This window comes from Peromyscus maniculatus, chromosome 2, assembly GCF_049852395.1.
Source record: "Peromyscus maniculatus bairdii isolate BWxNUB_F1_BW_parent chromosome 2, HU_Pman_BW_mat_3.1, whole genome shotgun sequence".
Taxonomy (NCBI): Eukaryota; Metazoa; Chordata; class Mammalia; order Rodentia; family Cricetidae; genus Peromyscus; species Peromyscus maniculatus.
In genome coordinates, this window is record NC_134853.1 from 50,292,228 (window position 1) to 50,312,571 (window position 20,344).

Here is a 20,344-nt window from a genome sequence, read left to right on the forward strand (position 1 = left end):
TCTTTGTTATAAGCATAAATTGAACTGTTACCACAAAGACAGAAATTTGATCATAATAGAGAAATGAATTCATTCAACTCAGGACCATATAGTATATATCACCCATTATGTGCTGCTTGCCTTGTGTCCTGCAAATGGTATTGGTGCCATGTTGTGACATGTGTACTGTTCATTCCTGCATGAGAGACGATTGTGATGGATAGTTTGAATATTTATTTGTCTGTGCATAAAGTCACATATGTACATACTCATCAAGCTGGGTTATTTGATGAAAATGTTTCCAAGACAGTTAATATTGCAAAATTAGCCTTTTCATTTGGCAGGATGTCCAAATGTATAGATCCTGGTATACAATGTTACGTTGGCTGTTTATGGTGGTTTTGTCTGGATTGATTTTCTTGACCTTGATGACTTGTTTACTTATAATTCCAGCTTTTGTGAACACAAACTTTTGAAATCCCAAGTATGTTGTTGACAATTATATCTATTTTTGTAAGAATACATGCATTCAATTATAGAATAATTCATGGAAGTGATCTTTTGATTGCCTTCTGCCTTCATAATCTTAACCACATAGTATTTTGTTAGCAGACAAACCCAAATCTGATGTTACATAATGCAACTGGTGTGCACACTGGACTCCATTAATATTCTAGTTGATTCTTCTGTCATTCACTATTGCCATTTGTCATATGATAGTACCAAATGGTTGGTAATTCTCTAAAACACTGGTTCTCAAACGTGTGGGGCATGATCACTCTGGGGGTTATATGTCAGATACCCTGCATATCACATATTTCTATTACGATTAGCAAAATTACAACTATGAAGTAGCAACAAAATGAAATAACTGTATAGTTTGTGGGGGGGGGTCACCACAACATGAGGAACTATATTAAAAGAGTCACAGCATTAGGAAGGTTGAGAACCACTGTTCTAGACAGTATACAATTTCATGTTGCTATGCTTTATTTATATTTTTCAATTTCTTGAACTTTCCTGTAGTATTTTTTCAGTAATACAACTTTTGTGGTGGTGCTGGGGTGTTTTTTCCACAAAGTAGTCATGGTACCCCTAATTTTTAATTTTTTTTCAGGTCATAGTCTTGCAGTACATTCTTTGAATGGTGGTTAGCGCCTCGTAAAGTGCTTGTGTAACTAGATCTTGACATGTTCTTGTGACCTCAGCTGCTGGACTGAGTGGTTCTGGGGTTTAAATTTACTCTTCCACTCTGGTGTTTGCACTTAAACATTGATTTTAAACCAAGCTGTACCTCCCTCCTGTAGTAATTAACTATCCCTCCCAACTTCTGTGTTTTGTTTTGTTTGTTTGTTTTTTTCACCAAAACTTGGCAGTAACATAAGCTCCGCTATCCTCTTCTGTATACTGCTAGATAATTACTGTTGGCCTTCTTTTCCTTCATAACATAAGTCAAATTACACATTAATGCCTCATGGGTCTCTCCTCGCTCCAGTCAGTCTTGGCTTTCCCACATCAGTCTTTCCCAAGTGTTGTTTTTATTCTATCATTCTCCATTCAGAGCTTTCTGTGATGCTTGACCAACAGAATGAAGGGCTTGCCTTTGTTTTTAACAGGATTTACCTAAACCATTTTTTTTCTGTTTCTGATTTCAGACTGGCACTGGGTAACTTCTTATAAAATTAATGAAGAAAATATGAGTGAACAAATGAGACCTCACTTCTGTTTACTTTATAGCCTGCTAATGTTACTATAAAACCTCTCCATTATAGTCAAATGGTTGTTTTTTCCCTCCACACTCTGTTCTGTTGTACGTGTCCTTTTTAAGATGTAAGCTACATGTCCCATTTGTGGCTTATTATGTGCTTTAACTTTTTATATAAGTCTTACCATTATTATGTGTAAGACCTCATGTGATCCTGACCCAGTGTCTGCTGTGCTTCAGCCCCTTTGTCCCCTTGTTTCTGACCCTCTAGCTATGCCAGCCTGGACACCTCAGTGCTGGCCTTCTTCTCTCGGCATGTTCTTCTCTGTGTAGCCATGCCTCCCTCCCCCCTTACTCATTTGGGTGTTTTGTTTAATGTCAACTTTCCACAGATGTGTCTCTTTGTCGTAGTTGAATATTAGTTTGTGTCACTCCCGTCTCAACAAAATATAAACTCTAGCAGTCCAAAGACCGTGTCCTGTTAGCTTTGTTTCCCTCCTCTTAAGAATACTTGCAATGTGTTTTGAATTAGAGTCAAGTAGACTTTGTATGCCTTCCTCCTTTCTTCATTTTCATGTAAGTAGACCTTACATGTCTTCTCTCTGTACAGACTTACATGTGTGCTTTGTGAGTAGATGAGTCAATTCTTTGAACAAATTATAATTTGTTTTTCATATGTACAAAGACATAGAGGAATGAAATCCAGCCAGCTTCCTGCTCAGAATTATGACTTTGCCACTTAGTGTGATCCATGGTGCTACTAGTTGCATAGCCATTTCCTCATCTGTGGTGGTAATTACAGTGTGTTCTTCATAATGGAATAATTACTGTATTTCATAGAATCAAGGATATTCAGTATACACACACACACACACACACACACACACTCATTCACAGTGACTCTAGGTGTTTGGATTTTATTAACCAGTTTATTCCTGAAGGTACTCTTACTGTTCCCAGTTTAAAGATTGAGGGAAGATAGGAACTGTCTGTGGCCTAACAACATCTACTTGATGGAAGTGCAACCTTTGAGGACTCTGTCCACACCTATTGAGGCAGAATTTAAAAGTGAATAATAAACTTAGGCCATGTGTGAACTTTAGTTAATGTAGCAAGCACCAGAGATAATCAATGTGTAAAGAAAAACAATGTGGGCTGGAGAGATGGCTCAGCGGTTAGGAGCACTGGCTGCTCTTCCAGAGGTCCTGAGTTCAATTCCCAGCAACCACATGGTGGCTCACAACCATCTGCAATGAGATCTGGTGCCCTCTTCTGGTCTGCAGGCAAACAGGCAGCCAGAACACTGTATACATAATAAATAAATAAGTAAATAAATAAATAAATAAATAAATAAATAAATATTAAAAAAAAAAGAAAAACAATGTTTATTCTGCCTTATACTTTGAAGGTTCTCTCTCATCACTAATCATATGGCCTCATTGCTTTGGGCCTGGGACAAAACAGTACATCACATACATTTTGGCAAAAGCATGTGTTGGAAGTAGTCTGCTGACCTCATGGCTAAGAAACAAAAAAGGAGGGACAGGGTCTTGTTAATCCCTTTTAAGGATGTGTTCCCGATGATCATTCAGGTACCCCTCCCTTAAAGCTGGCTTCCAACACTTCCCACCTCATTGAGTAACTAGTCCTTTACCACAGAGACCTTGAGGAAATGCTGCATATTTAAAGGGTACAGGCCCCAGTATTGAATGTGTAAAAAGATCTACATTCAGTGAGATAAGGACATCTGTAGTTTTTTAAAAACTCAACATGATTCTGACTCAAGAGTGGGTGCAACTGAGGCAGAAAGGTCCAAGTTCTGAGTACACCCACAAAATGCAACTGAAAATAAGAGCCATAATCAACTGTAAGTGTGAAACTGTTAAAAGAATGATCTCTAAGAATGCTAATTTTTTTATTGCTTGTTTTCATCAAACAGTAGCTGTTATTTTTGGGAGAGGGTTAAGTATCCTTTTAAGTACTTGGCCACTATTGCTATATGAAATCTTAGGGCATATTACCATAGTGATGTACTGAAGTTTAGATCTGAAGCGTCCCCCAAAGGCCATGTGCTAGAGTTTTGGTCCCCCACCATTCGGTACTGTTGGGAGGTATTGGAGCTCCTAAGAGGAAAGAAATCTTTAGAAGGAAGTTGGGTCATTAGTACATGCCCTTTCTTCTTCCTCTTCTCCTCCCCCCCCCCCCACTCCTCCCTCTCCTTTCTTTTCTTTTTTTGTAACCTCTCTGTCTCTCTTTGCTTTTGACCACCATGAAAACAGGCCTCCTCTGTCCTTTGTTCCTCCCATGACATGGTATGCCACATCAGACCAAAGTAACAGGGTCAAGCAGTCACGGACTGTACCCACTGAACCATTGAGCCCATAGTTTACAGAAACACGGACATTCTTGATTCATTGTTTATCATTGGGTTCCTAATTCTTTTGTTTGTTTGTTTGTTTTGTTGTTGTTTGAGACAGGGTTTCTCTATGTAGTTTTGGTGCCTGTCCTGGCTCTCACTCTGTAGACCAGGCTAGCCTTGAACTCACAGAGATCCGCCTGGCTCTGCCTCCCGAGTGCTGGGATTAAAGGCATTTGCCACCACCGCCTGGCTGGGTTCCTAATTCTTTTTGTTATTGTTGTTTCCACCCTTGCAAATTAATTCATATGGTCCTAGCAAAAGTTTAAATATCACATGTCATTGACCTTTAAGATCCTTTTAAAAGATCTTTACACTCCATAGGAATATTAAAATTTTAGTATGTTTCATCTGATGTCTAGCTGGGATTGGCTCATATGCCACTTTATAGCTACTTTTTGATTGTGAGTCTGTCCTTTAAACAGCCGAACCATCTCTCCAGCCCATAGCTACTTTTAATAGTTTTGTATGCAAATAAATAAATACAGCAATATAACACCTGAAACATGTATTGTTTATTTAGGTCATAAAATGGTATTTGAGACGACTATCAAACAGTGATTCTTAGTTGGGACATTGATCTGTTCTGGTTGCTTAGGTCCTAATCCTGGCTCTTTTTCACACAGGCAGAATGGTCTGCTCTGTGCTACACTTTGTCTAGATTTCTTGTCTATAAAATGACAAATAACAGTAATTCTTATCTTTAAAATTATAGTAACTACAACACATGGTTAAACCTGGGCTATTGCAGAGATTGTAAGTAGTCTAGAATTTGTTGGCTAATAACAGTTTCTCATTTTTTTTTAATTTAAACTTTATTATAAAGAACTTACAAATAAAATCAACCATACCCAAGCTCTATGCCCATTTCAAGTGACTAAGAAACAAAACAAAACAAACAAACAAAAAAAGGGTCTGCTTAATTTCAGTTTTTGAGTAGAATTTATTTAATGCTTACAAAGAATGAGGAAATGGCCGTACTCTGGCATACCTGTCTCCAGACCTATATATTCCACTGATGATCTCCTGCCTCTAAATCACATTTACCAGGATTTGAAGCAATGGAGTTAGGCATGAACTACATACTGTCTTGCCTTATATTTTACAAAGTGTTCTCACTTGCTTGATGGGTTACTAGCTCTGTAGAGAAAAATGGGACTTTCTGTTTCCATCTGATAGATGAGAATCCGAGTCCCAAGTTATCCAGGTCATAAGCCATTCTCTTTCCTAGAGAAGTGTTTGCTTATATAGTTTTCCTCGCATACTGAAGAGCTCCCTTTATTTCCCCCCAAGTCCTGTGTTGTATGTGACTGTGAACATCATAGTTGGCACTGCTTGTCTGTAGAATCTGCTCAAAGCAGTCACATGTTGTTGGCTTTTTTATTACTCTTTTCAGGGGCCTGCCACCCAGTTCTCTGTAGTCTGGAAGTTTCTCCAGTCCTGCCTGTTCCAGCAGTTGGGACGAACAGCTGCTGCTTGGTCCCAAATAAACACACAGAGGCTTATACTATTTATAAACTGTATGGTCTAAGGGTCAAGCTTTTTGTTAGCTAGCTCTTATAACTTAAGTCAACCCATTTCTATTAATCTATAAGTTGCCATGTGGCCATGGCATTATCAGTCTGCTGGTATCTTGTTGCTCCTTGAGCAGCTGGCTGGCATATCTCCCAGCTGCACCTTTCTTCATATTGTCTTCAGTTTGAATGTACTACCTAACCTTATCCTGCCCTGCCATAGGCCAATGCAGCTTTATTTAGCAACCAATCAGAGCAACATATATTCACAGCCTACAGAAAGACAACCTACAACAGCTCCCAAATAAGTCACACACAGAGGCTTATTTTTAATTATGAATGCCTGCTTTCATAATTAAATAGCTTGGCTTGTTTCTTGCCAGCTTTCTTTAACTGAAATTATCCTGCCTACTTTTTGCCTGTGGGCTTTTCCCCTTTCTCCTGTCTATCTTACTTTAACTCTTACTTCGTGGCTTACTATGTAGCTGGATGGCTGGCCCCTGATGTCCTCCTCTTTCTCTGGCTACTTCTTTTTTCCTTCTACTATCCTCCCATTTTTCTCCTATTTATCCTCTCTGCCTGCCAGCCCTGCCTTTCCTTTCTCCTGCCTTGATATTGGCCAGTTCTTTATTTACACAGACACAGTAACACAGCTTCACAGAGTTAAACAAATGCAACATAAACAAAAATAACACACCTTAAAATAATATTCTACAACAGTCACATTTCTGCTTTCCTTACCACCCACCCAACCCCAGCTCCACACACACATGCACACATGTGCAAAGTATGCCAGGATTGTGGTTGTCAGCCTGCTTTCTTGTGCTTATCACTCATTCCTTATAACTTGGGCCTGCTCAGTTATCTAAACAAAACTGAATCTGTGTTACCTCATTTGCAGATGCTGTGAAAGTTTCTTTTTACCTAGAGGCCTTTGAGGTTGTTTCTCTCTTCCCACTTTCCAGTTTGTTTTTACAGTTCTTCTTAAAGACAGAATTGTATTAGGTAGTTTTTAAAGTAGTTTCCAGCTTTAAAACTTTTGGACTTGGTTATATGTTATATTTATGTAGTGAAGCAGACAACAGTTCTGTTTCACAGATGTGGACCAGCAAGGAGAAGCCTGCAAGGCTTTCGCTTGTGGAGCACCCCCTCCCCCGCCCCGTTTACCAGTATCTATTCATTCACAGTGATTTGAAACTTTTTTTAACTAATGAGGAGTTTTGAAGTCAGTATGTTTGGAATAGAGCTGAAAGAATCATTCAGTGTTTGCCTTTCTCTGTCAATTCCTGCCAGTCACATATACTGTGTCATGTTTGCCCTGTTTAGTACAAGATCCATCAAGAGATGCATCCATCTATGTATGTCAGAAAAGTAACCAATAGGTTGACAGTTCATCATGTGCAGACTTTACCGATAGTAGCGGAGGGCTGTGAAGTTACCAGGGAAGAACAACAGTGCAGAGAAGAGCCACAGATTCTGTTGCCACTACAGCGTGTTTGGGGTGAGGTGGGGGATAAGGTGGGTGAGGGGGTGAACATGTGGAATCAAGAAAGATGAAAACAAGAAAATGGGGCAGGTGGAGCTGAATAAACAAATCTGGAAATCCCTTGAGTATAATGAAAAACAGGAGTTGGGACAGTAGAACTAAATTTATAGCCATAAGGCATGTGAATAGTGGGTTAGAAAGAGTCTGGGTGCAATCATGGACTTAATGAATACTCCTGAAGACTTTTATGTGCTTTTCACAAAAACCCTGTTAGGTGGTTTTAACAACCATAGCCACCATTCCTGACTCAGGAGAACAGGAAAGTCCTTTCTTCCAAGGTCATACAGCTCAGCTACCTTTACTGTAACTAGCTACATTGCACATTCTTTTCTTATATCAATTCTTTATTTGTAAGATTTGAATAATAATTATTTCTGCCTCACAGGATGAGAAATAATACATATGAAATAATTGACATCAGGCTCATAGTAAATACTAATAAATGTGTTGGTATTATGTATACTATGAAAGCTGCAATTTGAGTAACTTAACATTTGGCAAATTTATTGCCTGTTACTGTATTTCATTGTTTATAATCTAAGATGGCCTGGTTATTATATATAGTCTACATGTGTGTATCAGAATTACTTTAACCTGCATGAAAGTTGTCTTTACTCAAAGCAATTTCCAAGTGTTGGGGAAATTTATATATATTTTTGTTTTGATTTTACCTTTTATGCAGCAAATCTCTTTACTTGTTTTTCCACTGATTATTCAAGAAGATAGAACGTATTTGAAAATATCTGCGGCATCTAGAGTTATACTAATGTTTCTTGTGTGTTTTCTTTCACAATTGTGTCCCTAATGATGGTGCTTCCTTAACTGCCAACACTTTGTAATGTACCATTTTTTACTAGTCCTTTAGAATTAGTTTTCCTTTCCAGAAACTTGGATATTAAAAATTACCCGAGACTGCGTGGGTATCTTTAACTGGTGGCTGTATGCAGACGTAGTTAGCCTCCGTAATGCAGGTGCTTGTCATTTCTTCTTTTTCACTTATTTCTGCAGGGATAGAGAAACTGTGACCGAGTCTGAATTTACCCTGAATGCAACAGACTTACGAAGTTAGAACACTGGAGATCTGAGTGGGAATATTTGCATATTCTGGGTATACAGCTTTCCCAGTCTGCAATACTCAATGGTGCACATTTCTCAGACACACTTAGTTTGGGGTCATTGTCTCAGCTTTAATTAGACCCTGTCTTTCCCCTGCTCAGTCTGCCTTGAAAGGAATACACTCTGGCAGTGTCAGATATTTACATAATGGTTGGTGTTTCCCCGTTATGTATTCAGATATCTGAATCATATCCCCGAGGTTACCAGGAGACACTCCTACTGTGTCATCACTTTTTACTGGGAAAGTAAAAGGTGGGGCATATTTGTTGTCCCTTTCAATATTGCCTTGAGTATCCATGTTTATGTCTTTCTCTAGTCTTAACTAATAAAGAATTCTGCTATAGTCCTTGGCTTTTCAAAACACAGAGCCACCGTTGTCTCTCCAGGTCCTTCCTGCCTCACTGAATTTTGTCCACAGAAGATAAGAAAATAACAATTAATGTTTGATCTTTAAAATACCAGTATGTTGTTAGAGTATAAAGGAAGTGTCTCACCTTCGGGATCAGCCTTCAGCTTTGTACCTTTGGATGTATTATTTAACTTTTCTGCTATCAGTTTCATCTTCTATATAATGAGTCATCTCATGGGCCTTGGGTTGTCTTTGTTTAGTTGATGTGTCAAAACAAACATTTGTTCATCTTGTGGGGTAACATGTTGTGATGCTTGTAAATGCTGTGTAGTGGTCAAGTCAGCTCAAGCATATCTAGTTCTTCAGACATTCATCCTTTGTGATACTTCAGAATTTCCAGAGTACTTTAAATTTATGGTAGATTTTTCAATAAAAAAAAATGTTGGATTTACCAATAGGGATTAACCCTAGGGCAGTGTGCGTGTGTATCCCCAGCTTCTAATGTTTGTAATATGCAGCACATAATTATTTTCCATACTTGCTTACTTTGCATAGCATGGCAGAACTTTGTGTACCTGGTTTATTTCACTTAACGTGATCTCCACTTGTCAGAATATTTCATTATTTTTGAGGGAGGGACAAAGTAGGTGGGTAGGTAGCAGCACATGAATATTCATATGTGTGAAGGCTTGAGGTCGGTGTTAGTTGTCTTCAGTTGCTCTCCATTTTAATTATTAAGACATGGTCTATCACTGAACTTGGAGGTGGCTGACTGACCAGTAAGCCCCAAGGGATCATCCTGTCTCACCCTTCCCAGTGCTGACTTTAGCATGGGCCTCCATGGCCTCTGCATTAGCTCCTTCATCCAGGCTTCTGCCCTCTTTGAGTTCCTGGCCTGACTTCCTTCAGTGATATACCACAGTGTGGAAGTATAAGCCCAATAAACCTTTTCCCTCCCAACTTGCTTTTGGTCATGGTTTTTTTTATCACAGCAATCAAAACTAACTGGGACACTTGGCAAGCATTTTACCAGCCAAACCGTCTTGCAGCCTTATAATTTCTTTCTTTTATGACTAAGTAATATTCTCTCATATGTTTATCACACTTTCTCTTCATTCATCACTTGATGGACAGATAGGGTTGTTTCCGTTTCTGGGTTTAGTAAGTAATGCTGCAGTAACCATGGGAGTACAGATGTCTCTTTGACATACTGACTTCATTTCCTTTGGATTCGTGCCCAGGTGTGGTGTTACTGACTCATGGCATTTCAGTTTTAATTTTGTGAGGAACCCCCATAATGACAAAAATAATTTATAATAAATCCACTGCCAACAGTGTAAGAAGGTTCCCTTTTCTGTACATTCTCACCAGCACTAGTTTACCTTTGGCCTTTTATATAATATTCCAACCACCACTTTTTAAACCAGAGTGCATATTTAGTAAAAACAGTAGATACTGTGGGGCAGGGGGACAGTGGTGGCACACACCTTTAATTACAGCACTCAGAAGGCAGAGGCAGGTGAATCTCTGAGTTCAAGGCCAGCATGGTCTACAAAGTGAGTTCCAGGACAGCCAGGGCTACACAGAGAAACCCTGTCTCAAAAACCAAAGCAAACAAAACTAATAGATAATTAACATCTCTATTGTTGAGATAAAAGGGTCCAGTAAAAAGAAAAAAAGAACAAAAAGTGAATCTTGCTGTACAGACTTATTAACATTTTCCCATTTTAAAAGTTAGTGGCAGAAAATGTGATACCTTTACAAATAGAACTTTTAAAGACTTTTTTATTGTTTGAGAATTTCATATATGCATAAAATGTATTTTGATCAAATCTACCCTACATTTCTTCACCTACAATTACTCCCTGTTAATAACCACTTCTAACTAGAATGAAGTTCTCTCACAGTGGTTTTAACTTTTATATTGAATATTTTTATATGCCTGTTAGCTATTTGTATGTATGCTGTCTTTTGAGACATGTCTGAAATATTTTAAAGTTGTTTTGTTAATAATGAGATTTTGGACTTTGTTCTGCATATTGAACCCTGTTAGATGTGCAGTTTGTAAATATTTTCTCCAATTTTAATTGCTTTGATTGTTTCCTTTGTGGTACAGAAGCATTTTAGTTTAATATTCCAGATTTCTGTTTTTGTATTTTCTTTTTGTGTTCTGGGGGGTCTTATCCAAAAGCTCCTTGGCTATCCAATGTCCTGAAGTGTTTCTTCTAGTAGTTTGTCCCGGTTCTTATATGTAAATCGTTAATTCACTCTGAGTTTATTTTGTTTCTTGTGAGGACTGGATAACTGATCCCCTCACCCACTCCCCATGTTTTGAGGTAGGATCTTGCTTTGTAGCCAAAATAGCTCCAAACTCATGGTTCCTGTGTGTCTGAGTGCAAGCCCAGCAGATGAGATGCTTAACATTGTAAGTGAGAGAGTTTCTTGCACATAGAAACTGATCAGAAATGTTAATCCTTCCTAGGGGGTAGGTTTTAGTGAAAAACAAAATGGCTTATCTAGAAATAGTGAATAATACATTATTTATTATCCTCTAAAATCAGTATACCTGAAAACTACTAAAAACCAGAGGAAATAAGTTGCTGTTTTAGTTGGACTTCAGTGTGCAGAAGGTCTTCCTGATCTTTTCTGTGTTACCAGGAAAGAATGCTACTAGGGTATCATTCATTGTGTTCTCACCTATAGGATCTAAACTGGTCTCTGGCCTCTAATTTAGAGCATCTTGGGCAGATTTGTACACAGAGAACACATCAGATAATTAGCTAGTTTTTTTGTTGTTGTTTTATATATATATATATAAATTTATTTAGCTTGCTATATATTCTTTCCCAAAGGCGTTTGTATACTTTTTCCATACTTAAAGTAAGATTCAGTAGCGTCTCATGATTGTGCAGAAATCTGATGTGAAGAGGCAGAAGTTCCTAATATTACTGTATTTCATACTTGGAAATTTTAGTCCATGGCCTATAGTTATGTGACAAGATGTGGTCTTATAACCACTTTGTAGAATTACTTTAGGTGCATGTTCTAAATAAATTGCTTAAACCATCAAGAAAAACTACATTTGAATTAATTATTTTAAAGTACTGATTATGTTCCTTAGTTGAAAACAATTTCTGTCAAAGGAGGCCTCGGGCTCTTTGTGTTTTTGCATCTCATTGCTCCTATATAACTACAGAGAACACATAGGAGGCTGACAATCTACATGGTTACTTCTGCTCTCCTCTAGGTTGGTATGGCAGTGATGTAAACAATGAAAAGAGCCTCACTCCACATTTAACATGACATTTTATTAGATCCTGAATGGGTTCCTTTTTAAATGCCTCTCTTCCCAATCATTGAGAAGTCTCATAGTTCTTCCTCTGCATAGTTTGGTAACCTCAATTTTCTGCATCTGTGTTTCTGTTAGGGTCCACAAGATGCTTAAAATTCAAGTTTAGCTAACCAAAAAGTAATTAATGATAAATCAGAACTTAAGGCAGTATTGAATTATGCTGTGTTAATGAACAGAATACTTTGTTGTCTACTCTGTGAAAATGATTTCGTACCCTTTTGGTCCAGTAACCAAGGCTGCCCCCACAGCTTTGTATACTAGCACCAAGGTCTGCTGCTTTTCTATACAAAGAAAAGTGTTCAATTTAAAATACCACACGAGCCAGATGTTCTTACCTTCCACCCAATATATGTGCCCTAAAACCTCAAGAGAAAATGGTTTAAAAAATTATTTTCATGTCTATGTAAAATCACTTGTCATATGTAAATTGTAAAATGCAGACCCTCATTCTGAAGCTAGCTGTTTCTCATTTGGATCTGACATATTAAAAAGCATATAATTAATGGTTGACATTAGTAATTAACATTAACTTTATGGTGTTTAATATGCCATCATTCATCCTTCAAATAACAAGAAATGCATTATGCCTTGGCATATAGATTTTAGTTACAAATGCTCCTTCAGTTTCCTTAAGATATAAACGTGAAAAAGAATAAAATGTCTTGGAAAAATTTTTGTTTTAATTTCTTGAGTTTTATTTCTTCTTAGGAGTGTTCATCAGCAATTGTGTCAGGAACTTCAAAAGGAGAATGTGGACCTAAATGTGCAGTCTTTATTATTGGCTAAAGAGCGCCACCTTGCTGCAGTCGCCAGTGCACTGTGGAGGCATTTCTTTTCATTTCTGAAGAGTCAAAGAATGGCCCACTTGGTGCCTCTCTCCCAACTTGCAGATGCCGCGGCAGGTCAGCATTAATTGTTCATTGCTGATTGATTTCACCTTTTGCATACTTGAGTCAGTAGTTTCCTGTGTTTGCTGTGACAGTCTCTTGCTTTACAACAAACATTGGGACAGACCAATGATGAAACAAATGACATGGTTAAATTGTGTGTCTCTGGCTTATGTATCGTTAAAGATTAATGATAATTTATTAAAAGGAAAAAGCAATTTTCAGATGTAAACATTGAATGCTTGTAAACTTTTCTTACACTCACAACTATTTGCAAAGTAAGGTAGCATTTGATTATATCTAGTTCAAACAGTATGCTTTCATATTCTCTAAGCAATTATCTAAATATAAGATAATTTGTATGAAGACCAAGGGGGTTGGGGAGAACAGCCCTTCAATACCGAGAGGATAAGATCAGGATAGAATGAAATGCTTGAGTGTTAGTGCCCTAACTTCCCCTAGATTTTATTTAGACTGCTGTTTTTATTTAAAATGACTGTTGGTGCAAAGACATGTCCTTAGGCTTTCAGGGACTCTGAATAATATACATTTAGGCAAGATTTTAAATATATGGACATATTTGCAGTTTACTGAGAAAAGGGCATTATATTTTTTTTCCAAAGAGCTATTGTGCCCATAATAATGTTAAGAAGTTCTAGAATAGACAAGAGATTTGTATCATTACTGCATGTATTTAAATAAAGTTCATTTGGAAGTATTTTATGTATTTAAATGTAATGCTTTGAAGAAACAACAGTAACAGAAAATCTCGATTGTCTAAATCAGCATTTATTTTATTTGCAGACGGATGAAAAAAGATGAGCTAAAAAGTCCATTAATGGTGGAATGAATGATACAAATAGATAAGTTGATATCTTGCAGCAGTTAAGACTTCATATAAAGTACATGGAAACTTTCTACAAATATGTCAGGGTCATAGTTTCCAACTAGTGTGGTGTCTGAGACAATACACATTAGTATGCAGTAAGTTGAACTGTATTCTGTCATCCAGAGTGCTAGGCCATCAATAAAAGTACTATTACCTCAGTTTAGTTGGCACTGTCGTAGGTTCTGAAAGAAAAGGCCAATAAATCCAAAGTCAAGGGCTGAAAAGATGGCTCAGAGGTTAAGAGCACTGACTGCTCTTCCAGAGGTCCTAAGTTCAATTCCCAGCAACCACGTGGTGGCTCACAACCATCTGTAATGAGATCTGGTGCCCTCTTCTGGCCTGTAGTCATATATGCTGTATACATAATAAATAAATAAGACTTAAAAAAAAAAAAACCAAAGTCAAAGGTGTAGATTTCTGATTTAAAGTAGACTTGGGTTAAGAGGAAATGGTTTCCTTCATTTAAGAAAAAGTTGGCTTTTGTAGGTACTAGGGATATACCAGTGTGGGAAGTACCACAAACAAGAACACCCTGTTCTTACAGAGGTTATGATCTAGGGGGTGATGGGGCCAAAGATAATTTGTTGCTGTTGTTTCTATGAGTCCTGCTCTGTAGCCCAGGCTGGTGGAACTTTGATCCTGCTGACTCAGCTTCCCAAATCTGGATTACAAATGAACAACAAAACCATATCCAGAAAAAACAAACCAAAATGGGAGGGAGGGGCAAAAGATGGGCTGCAGTTTTAAATAGCGTCCTCAGCGAGGCAAAGGTTTCAGAAGCAGAGAGAGGGAAAGAATAATGTTTAGGGAACTAGAGAGAAGAGATACAGACTTGAGTGGAGTAGGAAAGGGTGAGAGGCTGAGATGTGAGTAAGTAGTAATGGAGGGTCTCTGCTCTGCCTAATACGCAATTGTAAAGACTTCCACTTTTACTTCAAGATTAGAAGCTGTTGGTATTTTTTCAAAACAGGAAATGTAATCCTTCTGGGTGATCAGATAAAGGGAAACAGAGAGGGAAATAAGGCAGTTGGAAATTATTCAAACAACCCAAACCATGTTGGACTGAAGTTGTGGTATAGATAGTCAGCAATGGTCAGATCTAAAGGAAGGAAAGGTATTTTGAAGGTAGACCTGACAGAATTTGCTAAGCAAATAAAGTAAGGTAATCCGAATAGTTCATGAGAGTAGTCAAGAATAACTAGCAATTGGCTGAGATTAAAAGATTATGAAATGTCAGAAAATTGACGATTCTCAAGTTTTAGGGTGTTTTGCTTTAAGGTATCCATTAAAGTCTATTACATTAAGTGATAACTAAATATAATAAGTTAGCCTTCCTAGAAGAGCTCTGAGATGGAGGTTTATTTGTAAACCATCCATGGATAATAGTCTTTAAAGCCAAGAAACTGGCTAAGACCTTCATGAGTGTAAGAATGGATGGAGAGAAAAGATTGTGGATCAGTTCACAGCATATTTCTGTTGAGATTTGTGGGCTAAGGAGAAACAGAGTAATGGAGTACAGGTAAGAGGCAAACCAAGAAAATGTGATGCCCTGCAAACTAGGAAGGGGAAAGGCCCAGTTAAATGAAACCTGAGAATCAATCATTGACTTTAACAGGAAGGTCAAGTAAGTAACCTGAAGAGTGCTTTTGGTTTTGGTTTTGCCTGGGGGAGGGGGTAGTGTTTGAATGCTCCTATACATATGGAGTCAGGTGACTTCCTCTATAGTTCTCTGCCTTATGAAAGCATAGTGTCTCGCTGAAGTGGAAGCCAGTTAGCCAGACCAAGGATCCACCTGTCACTACACCCTAACACCAGGATTGTAGGCATGCAAGGCCATGCCCTGCTTTCATGTGGGTGTTCAAGAGTAGAACTGAAGACCTCATGATTATAAAGCAAGTACTCTTCCACACTAAGTCATCCTCCCAGTTCTGAAGAGTGGGTTTTTTATGTCAGAGAATCAGTGAACTAATTGAAGGTAATTGAAGTAATGTAACTGTTAAAGGAAAATAGTGTATAAGCCATGGACTATGCCATCAAACTTCCCAAAGAGGGAAAAGAAGATATGAAAGCTGAAGAGAGATAGGAAAAAGTTATCCAGTCAGTTGATTGTGGATTTGTTATTAGCAAAGAATTATTAAGAGTTTGAGTCCTAGAAGAGGGAAGCTGGGAAGCAAATCTATAGAAGTGGAGTCCTTAAAAATGAAATTATATAGAAGTTATAATTGATAATGCCCAGTGCTTTGGATATCAACATGGGAGTGTTTTAAGTATAACAGAGGATAGATCATTAGAATAGAGGAATTCTAAATAAATAAGAGATCATGGCAGAATCATTGTTAGGGAGATTTTGAGCCTAGAATACTGTAGGGCATATAACAGGAAGAGTTCATTGCTGTTATAATTGATGTATATGAAATTCAAAGGTAGACATTTTAGGGAGGAAGAAGTGAGAATGGTCTAGAAGTAGCAATGTAGATAGAACAAGAAGTATAAAAATACCCTCTCTGTCCATAAGTTTAGTTGTAAGAGGTGAAGGAAAGATGAACAACCACCATTAGAGAGAGCTTCCTAGGAGGAGTCAGTGCTTCTGAATAGTTGATTTGCTACCATAGGTACAGATTAAGTTGATGGATTCTTAGGAAAAATTTTTTTAAATATCTAAAGAATTCTAGTTTCTAAATTGTGGGTTCTGAAGAAAGTGGGTATCTTTGATCAAAGGAGACCACTATTTAATAGAGGAAGAAGGTTAGTATTTACAATGAGCATTAACACCTGTGGTAGGTGGCAAGAACCTGGACAAAGAAGAGTAGGTGCTGGGAATGCTTGTAACTGGTTCTGTGGATAGTGGAGGCATACTAATAAAACCCACTGGCTTGACTTGAGGGAGCAATGTTTATAATCACACTGAGCTAGATGCTTTTAGACCTTTGAGAGATCAAAATGCTGTAAGACACATTTGACAACGTGAATTTAGTTGCTTAAGCTTAAATTACATTTCTGAATGTTATATTTTATTTGGAACTTTTGAAATCCTTGTAATTAGAGGTGAGGGGAAGCTTTGAAAATGTCTGACCAGAACTTTCCTCTTGAATCTAGATTTTACTTTGCTCGCTGTGGACATGCCAAACACAGCACCATCAGATCTTCAGCCTCAGCCAGTTATGTCAATAATTCAGCTTTTTGGTTGGGATGACATCATTTGGCCTCAAGTTGTAGCAAGATATCTAAGTCATTTGCTACAAAATAGGTATGTACCCTTCTTATTTCAGGCATACTCCTTAGTCCACACTCTGATACTTCAGTATCCTGGAAGGATTTTTCTAATGAAAACTAATCTGTATTATATATCCTCTATTTGGTAGATAACATTTTACCAGTATAATAGCAGGTAGTATGAAACCTAATTAGGTAGTTTGATTTATACGTGTGTGTGTGTGTGTGTGTGTGTGTGTGTGTGTGTGTGTGTGTGTGTGTGTATGTGTGTGACTGTTGCAAGTTCTCAATCTTATAAGCCTGCTTCATTATCTTAAAGTGGCCTTTCTGTATTCTCTAGAGAGAAAAAAATTGTATGGGTATTATTGTTGAGTCAATAAAACATGGTTATATTATTGCAGATTTAGACTAAATGATAACTAAAGATTTGACTCTTATGTGATCATGAACAAGGCACTCCACTTAAATCATGTAGTAGTTGTTGTTTAATCTGTCTGTATCTCCTGCCTTGTCATGCAGAAGCTATAAGGAACAACCTCAGTAATATATAGAGACAGATATATGAAAAAAATGAGATAAAGTTACTATAGAAATAGTGTTGCCCAATGTGGGAACTTCATAAAAGCATTGAGATGAAGAGGATGAAATCATCACGCAGGCCTGAGAGGCTCAGTAGTTCTTGTATCAGCTGCCAGGTAGTGAGTGAAGAGTGATGTAGTGAGTCAGTTGTTTTCTAAGGAGATTAGTCAGCATCATTAAGTTTATGTTTTCTATTGGGCTTTGTTAAAAAGTAAGAATTCAGCATCAGTTGGATTGCTTTTAGAATTTCTTCTAGTATGAGAGCTCTCTAGTAATAGTGAATTTTATTCATTTTTTTGCTCATGAATCACTCAATTTTATTAGCAAAGAAGCTCTTAGGCCCCAAAGTAAAGACCAGTTTGTAAAACTGAGCCTTTTAAAAAATATACAATGAATGGTTACTCCTCTTGATGACTACACATACATAAGGCTGTGTGGTGTTATTCAGAAACTTGAGGACAGCCAAAGCTACTCAAGAAACCCTGTCTTGAAAAAACAAAAACAAAAAAAAGAATCTTAACAGTGATGACATTTCCCTGTCTTTTGTAACCTTAATGAGTAATATATGAAACTGCAAGACCACGTTTGAGCATCTGTTGTTTCCAGGATTATTGGTGACTTAGGCATATTTCCTCCAATTGAGCTTGTGTCCTTGTGTCAAAAGCCCCAACTCTCTCACTTTGACTTCAATAACTATACCTTTGATACTTACACCCAGAGTTGTGTGTTGTGGAGATGATAGGGTTTTTTCTTCACACAAGTATTGGTCTCAGCTCAAAAGTGTAACATGGGCCTTCTTAAGAAGTAGGTCCATTGTCCTAAAGAACCTTTCATAAGTAGGTGATGTTCTCCTAAAGCCATTACTGGCAAAGCAGACTCTGACCTTCCTCTTTCAGGCTTTCTTTCCTTTGTCTTTGATGTTTAGTATTTCATTGTCCTGTTCTCCTTGGGCATGAACTTTGGGCTGGGGGCTGCCCTTCTCTCTGGAGAAAGAACTGCTCCCTGTGGGGTTTCTCTTTCATGTACCCTGATAGTCTTCTTCAGTGGTTTTCGCTCAGCATGGCACTGCTTAAGGTTGGGCTTAACCCTCAGTTCCATCCCTTATTTTTTGCCTTCCTTGAACGTTCATGAACCTCTCTCTTTTCTCATGGTAATCCAAATGATAGTCATAGCATTTATAGTGTAATTCAATGTATACATTTGGAGACATGAGGTCCACCTTGGAGATGCAAGGCTCAGACTTTGGGGAGCAAAAAACCGTGCGTGCGTGCGTGCGTGCGTGCGTGCGTGTGTGTACACATGTATGTGGGGTTTTTTTTAATGTTTTATTTTTTGTTATTGTTTTGTGTGTGTGTGTGTGTGTGTGTGTGTGTGTGTGTGTGTGTGTGTGTGTGGTGTTTTTCCTGTGCCCTGGCTGTCTTGGAACTCGCTTTGTAGACCAGGTTGGTCTCCAACTTTTAAGAGAATCTGCCTGCCTCTGCCTCCTGAGTGCCAGGTTTAAAGGTGTGTGTCACCACTGCCCGGTGTGTATATGTATTTTTATATGGATGTACACTAATATTTATTTCTAAAATAATGTTTATTAGTAATAGTTGAAGAAACTGAAACACAAAGTTGTTAGCTTTAAGAAAGTTATAAAGGTAATAAATGACCAACTTGTGTTTCTATATTATATACTTTTTTTTTTTTTTTTTTTTGGTTTTTCGAGAAAGGTTTCTCTGTGTAGCTTTGCGCCTTTCCTGGAACTCACTTGGTAGCCCAGGCTGGCCTCGAACTCACAGAGATCCGCCTGGCTCTGCCTCCCGAGTGATGGGATTAAAGGCGTGCGCCACCACTGCCCGGCTGTTATATATTTTTTAAGGAAAACTTCTATTCAAACTTTTAAAATACTTTTAAAACTCTGATTTATGTGCATTTAAAAATGGTTTTAAACCAGGCATTAACCTTAATACTCTGGAGGCAGATCTCAGATGGATCTCTAAGTTTGAGGCCAACCTGGTCTACATAGTAAGTTCCAAGATAGCCAGAGCTACACAGTAAAACTCTGCCTCAAAATTCATTAATTAAACATTGTTTTAGGGGTTGAGGAGATAGCTTAATGGATAAGGTGTTTGTTGTACAAAAATGATGGCATAAGTTTGGATCCCAAGTACTTGGAAAAAAGTGACCTTCTGTTACCTGAGTGCTAGCATGTATAAGCAGGCAGACCATAGGAGCTTGCTGGCCATCCCTTGTGCTCCAGGTGACAGAATCTCAAAATACAATGTGGAAAAGCAATAAAGGAAAACATCCCAACCAAAGCTGGGTTCTATACATGCACATCTATCAAAACAAAATGGGAAGAAAACATTTGACTTCACTTTGTATAATGCTATGTTAAAGATAAAACTATGCCTATCATTTTTATTCCCAGCAACCCCTCATAGATTAGAAGTTAAATTCAGCTATGTGTTTGGCTTAAGAGAAAGGTTGTTTCTTTTATTCCCTAGAAGGTAGTATTTTAGAATTTTGTATGTGGTAATCTTTGATGATGAGTACTTATGAAGGGAAAAGAAAAGGATGGAAATATGATTGGTCAGTCAAGAGACATATAGAGACATATTGTTCTTTAACAGCTTTTAATCATGACCTTTTTTGTTTAGTTGCTATTGATATTGCAATTTTTTGTTTTTATTGTTATTGGGTATTTCTGCTTACCTATTATAATAACATAATAGGTAAATTTTTCTAAATTTTTCTCTTGGCATAAATCTACAGATAAACCACCTATAAAAAGACAAAATTAAAAATTAGAATATT

The 20,344-nt window shown here is 37.7% G+C and overlaps 1 protein-coding gene across 6 annotated transcripts in view; it reads left to right on the top strand.

Moving 5' to 3' along the window:
• The window catches only part of Mms22l (MMS22 like, DNA repair protein), a 117,402-nt gene that overhangs the window by 74,822 nt on the left and 22,236 nt on the right, over window positions 1-20,344 (top strand). For all 6 annotated transcript variants that reach the window (XM_015997925.3, XM_015997927.3, XM_042270936.2 and 3 more), the window contains exons 15-16: window positions 12,686-12,879; window positions 16,850-17,000. In XM_015997925.3, the coding sequence (XP_015853411.1) occupies window positions 12,686-12,879; window positions 16,850-17,000 (345 nt within the window). The remainder of the gene's footprint in view (window positions 1-12,685; window positions 12,880-16,849; window positions 17,001-20,344) is intronic.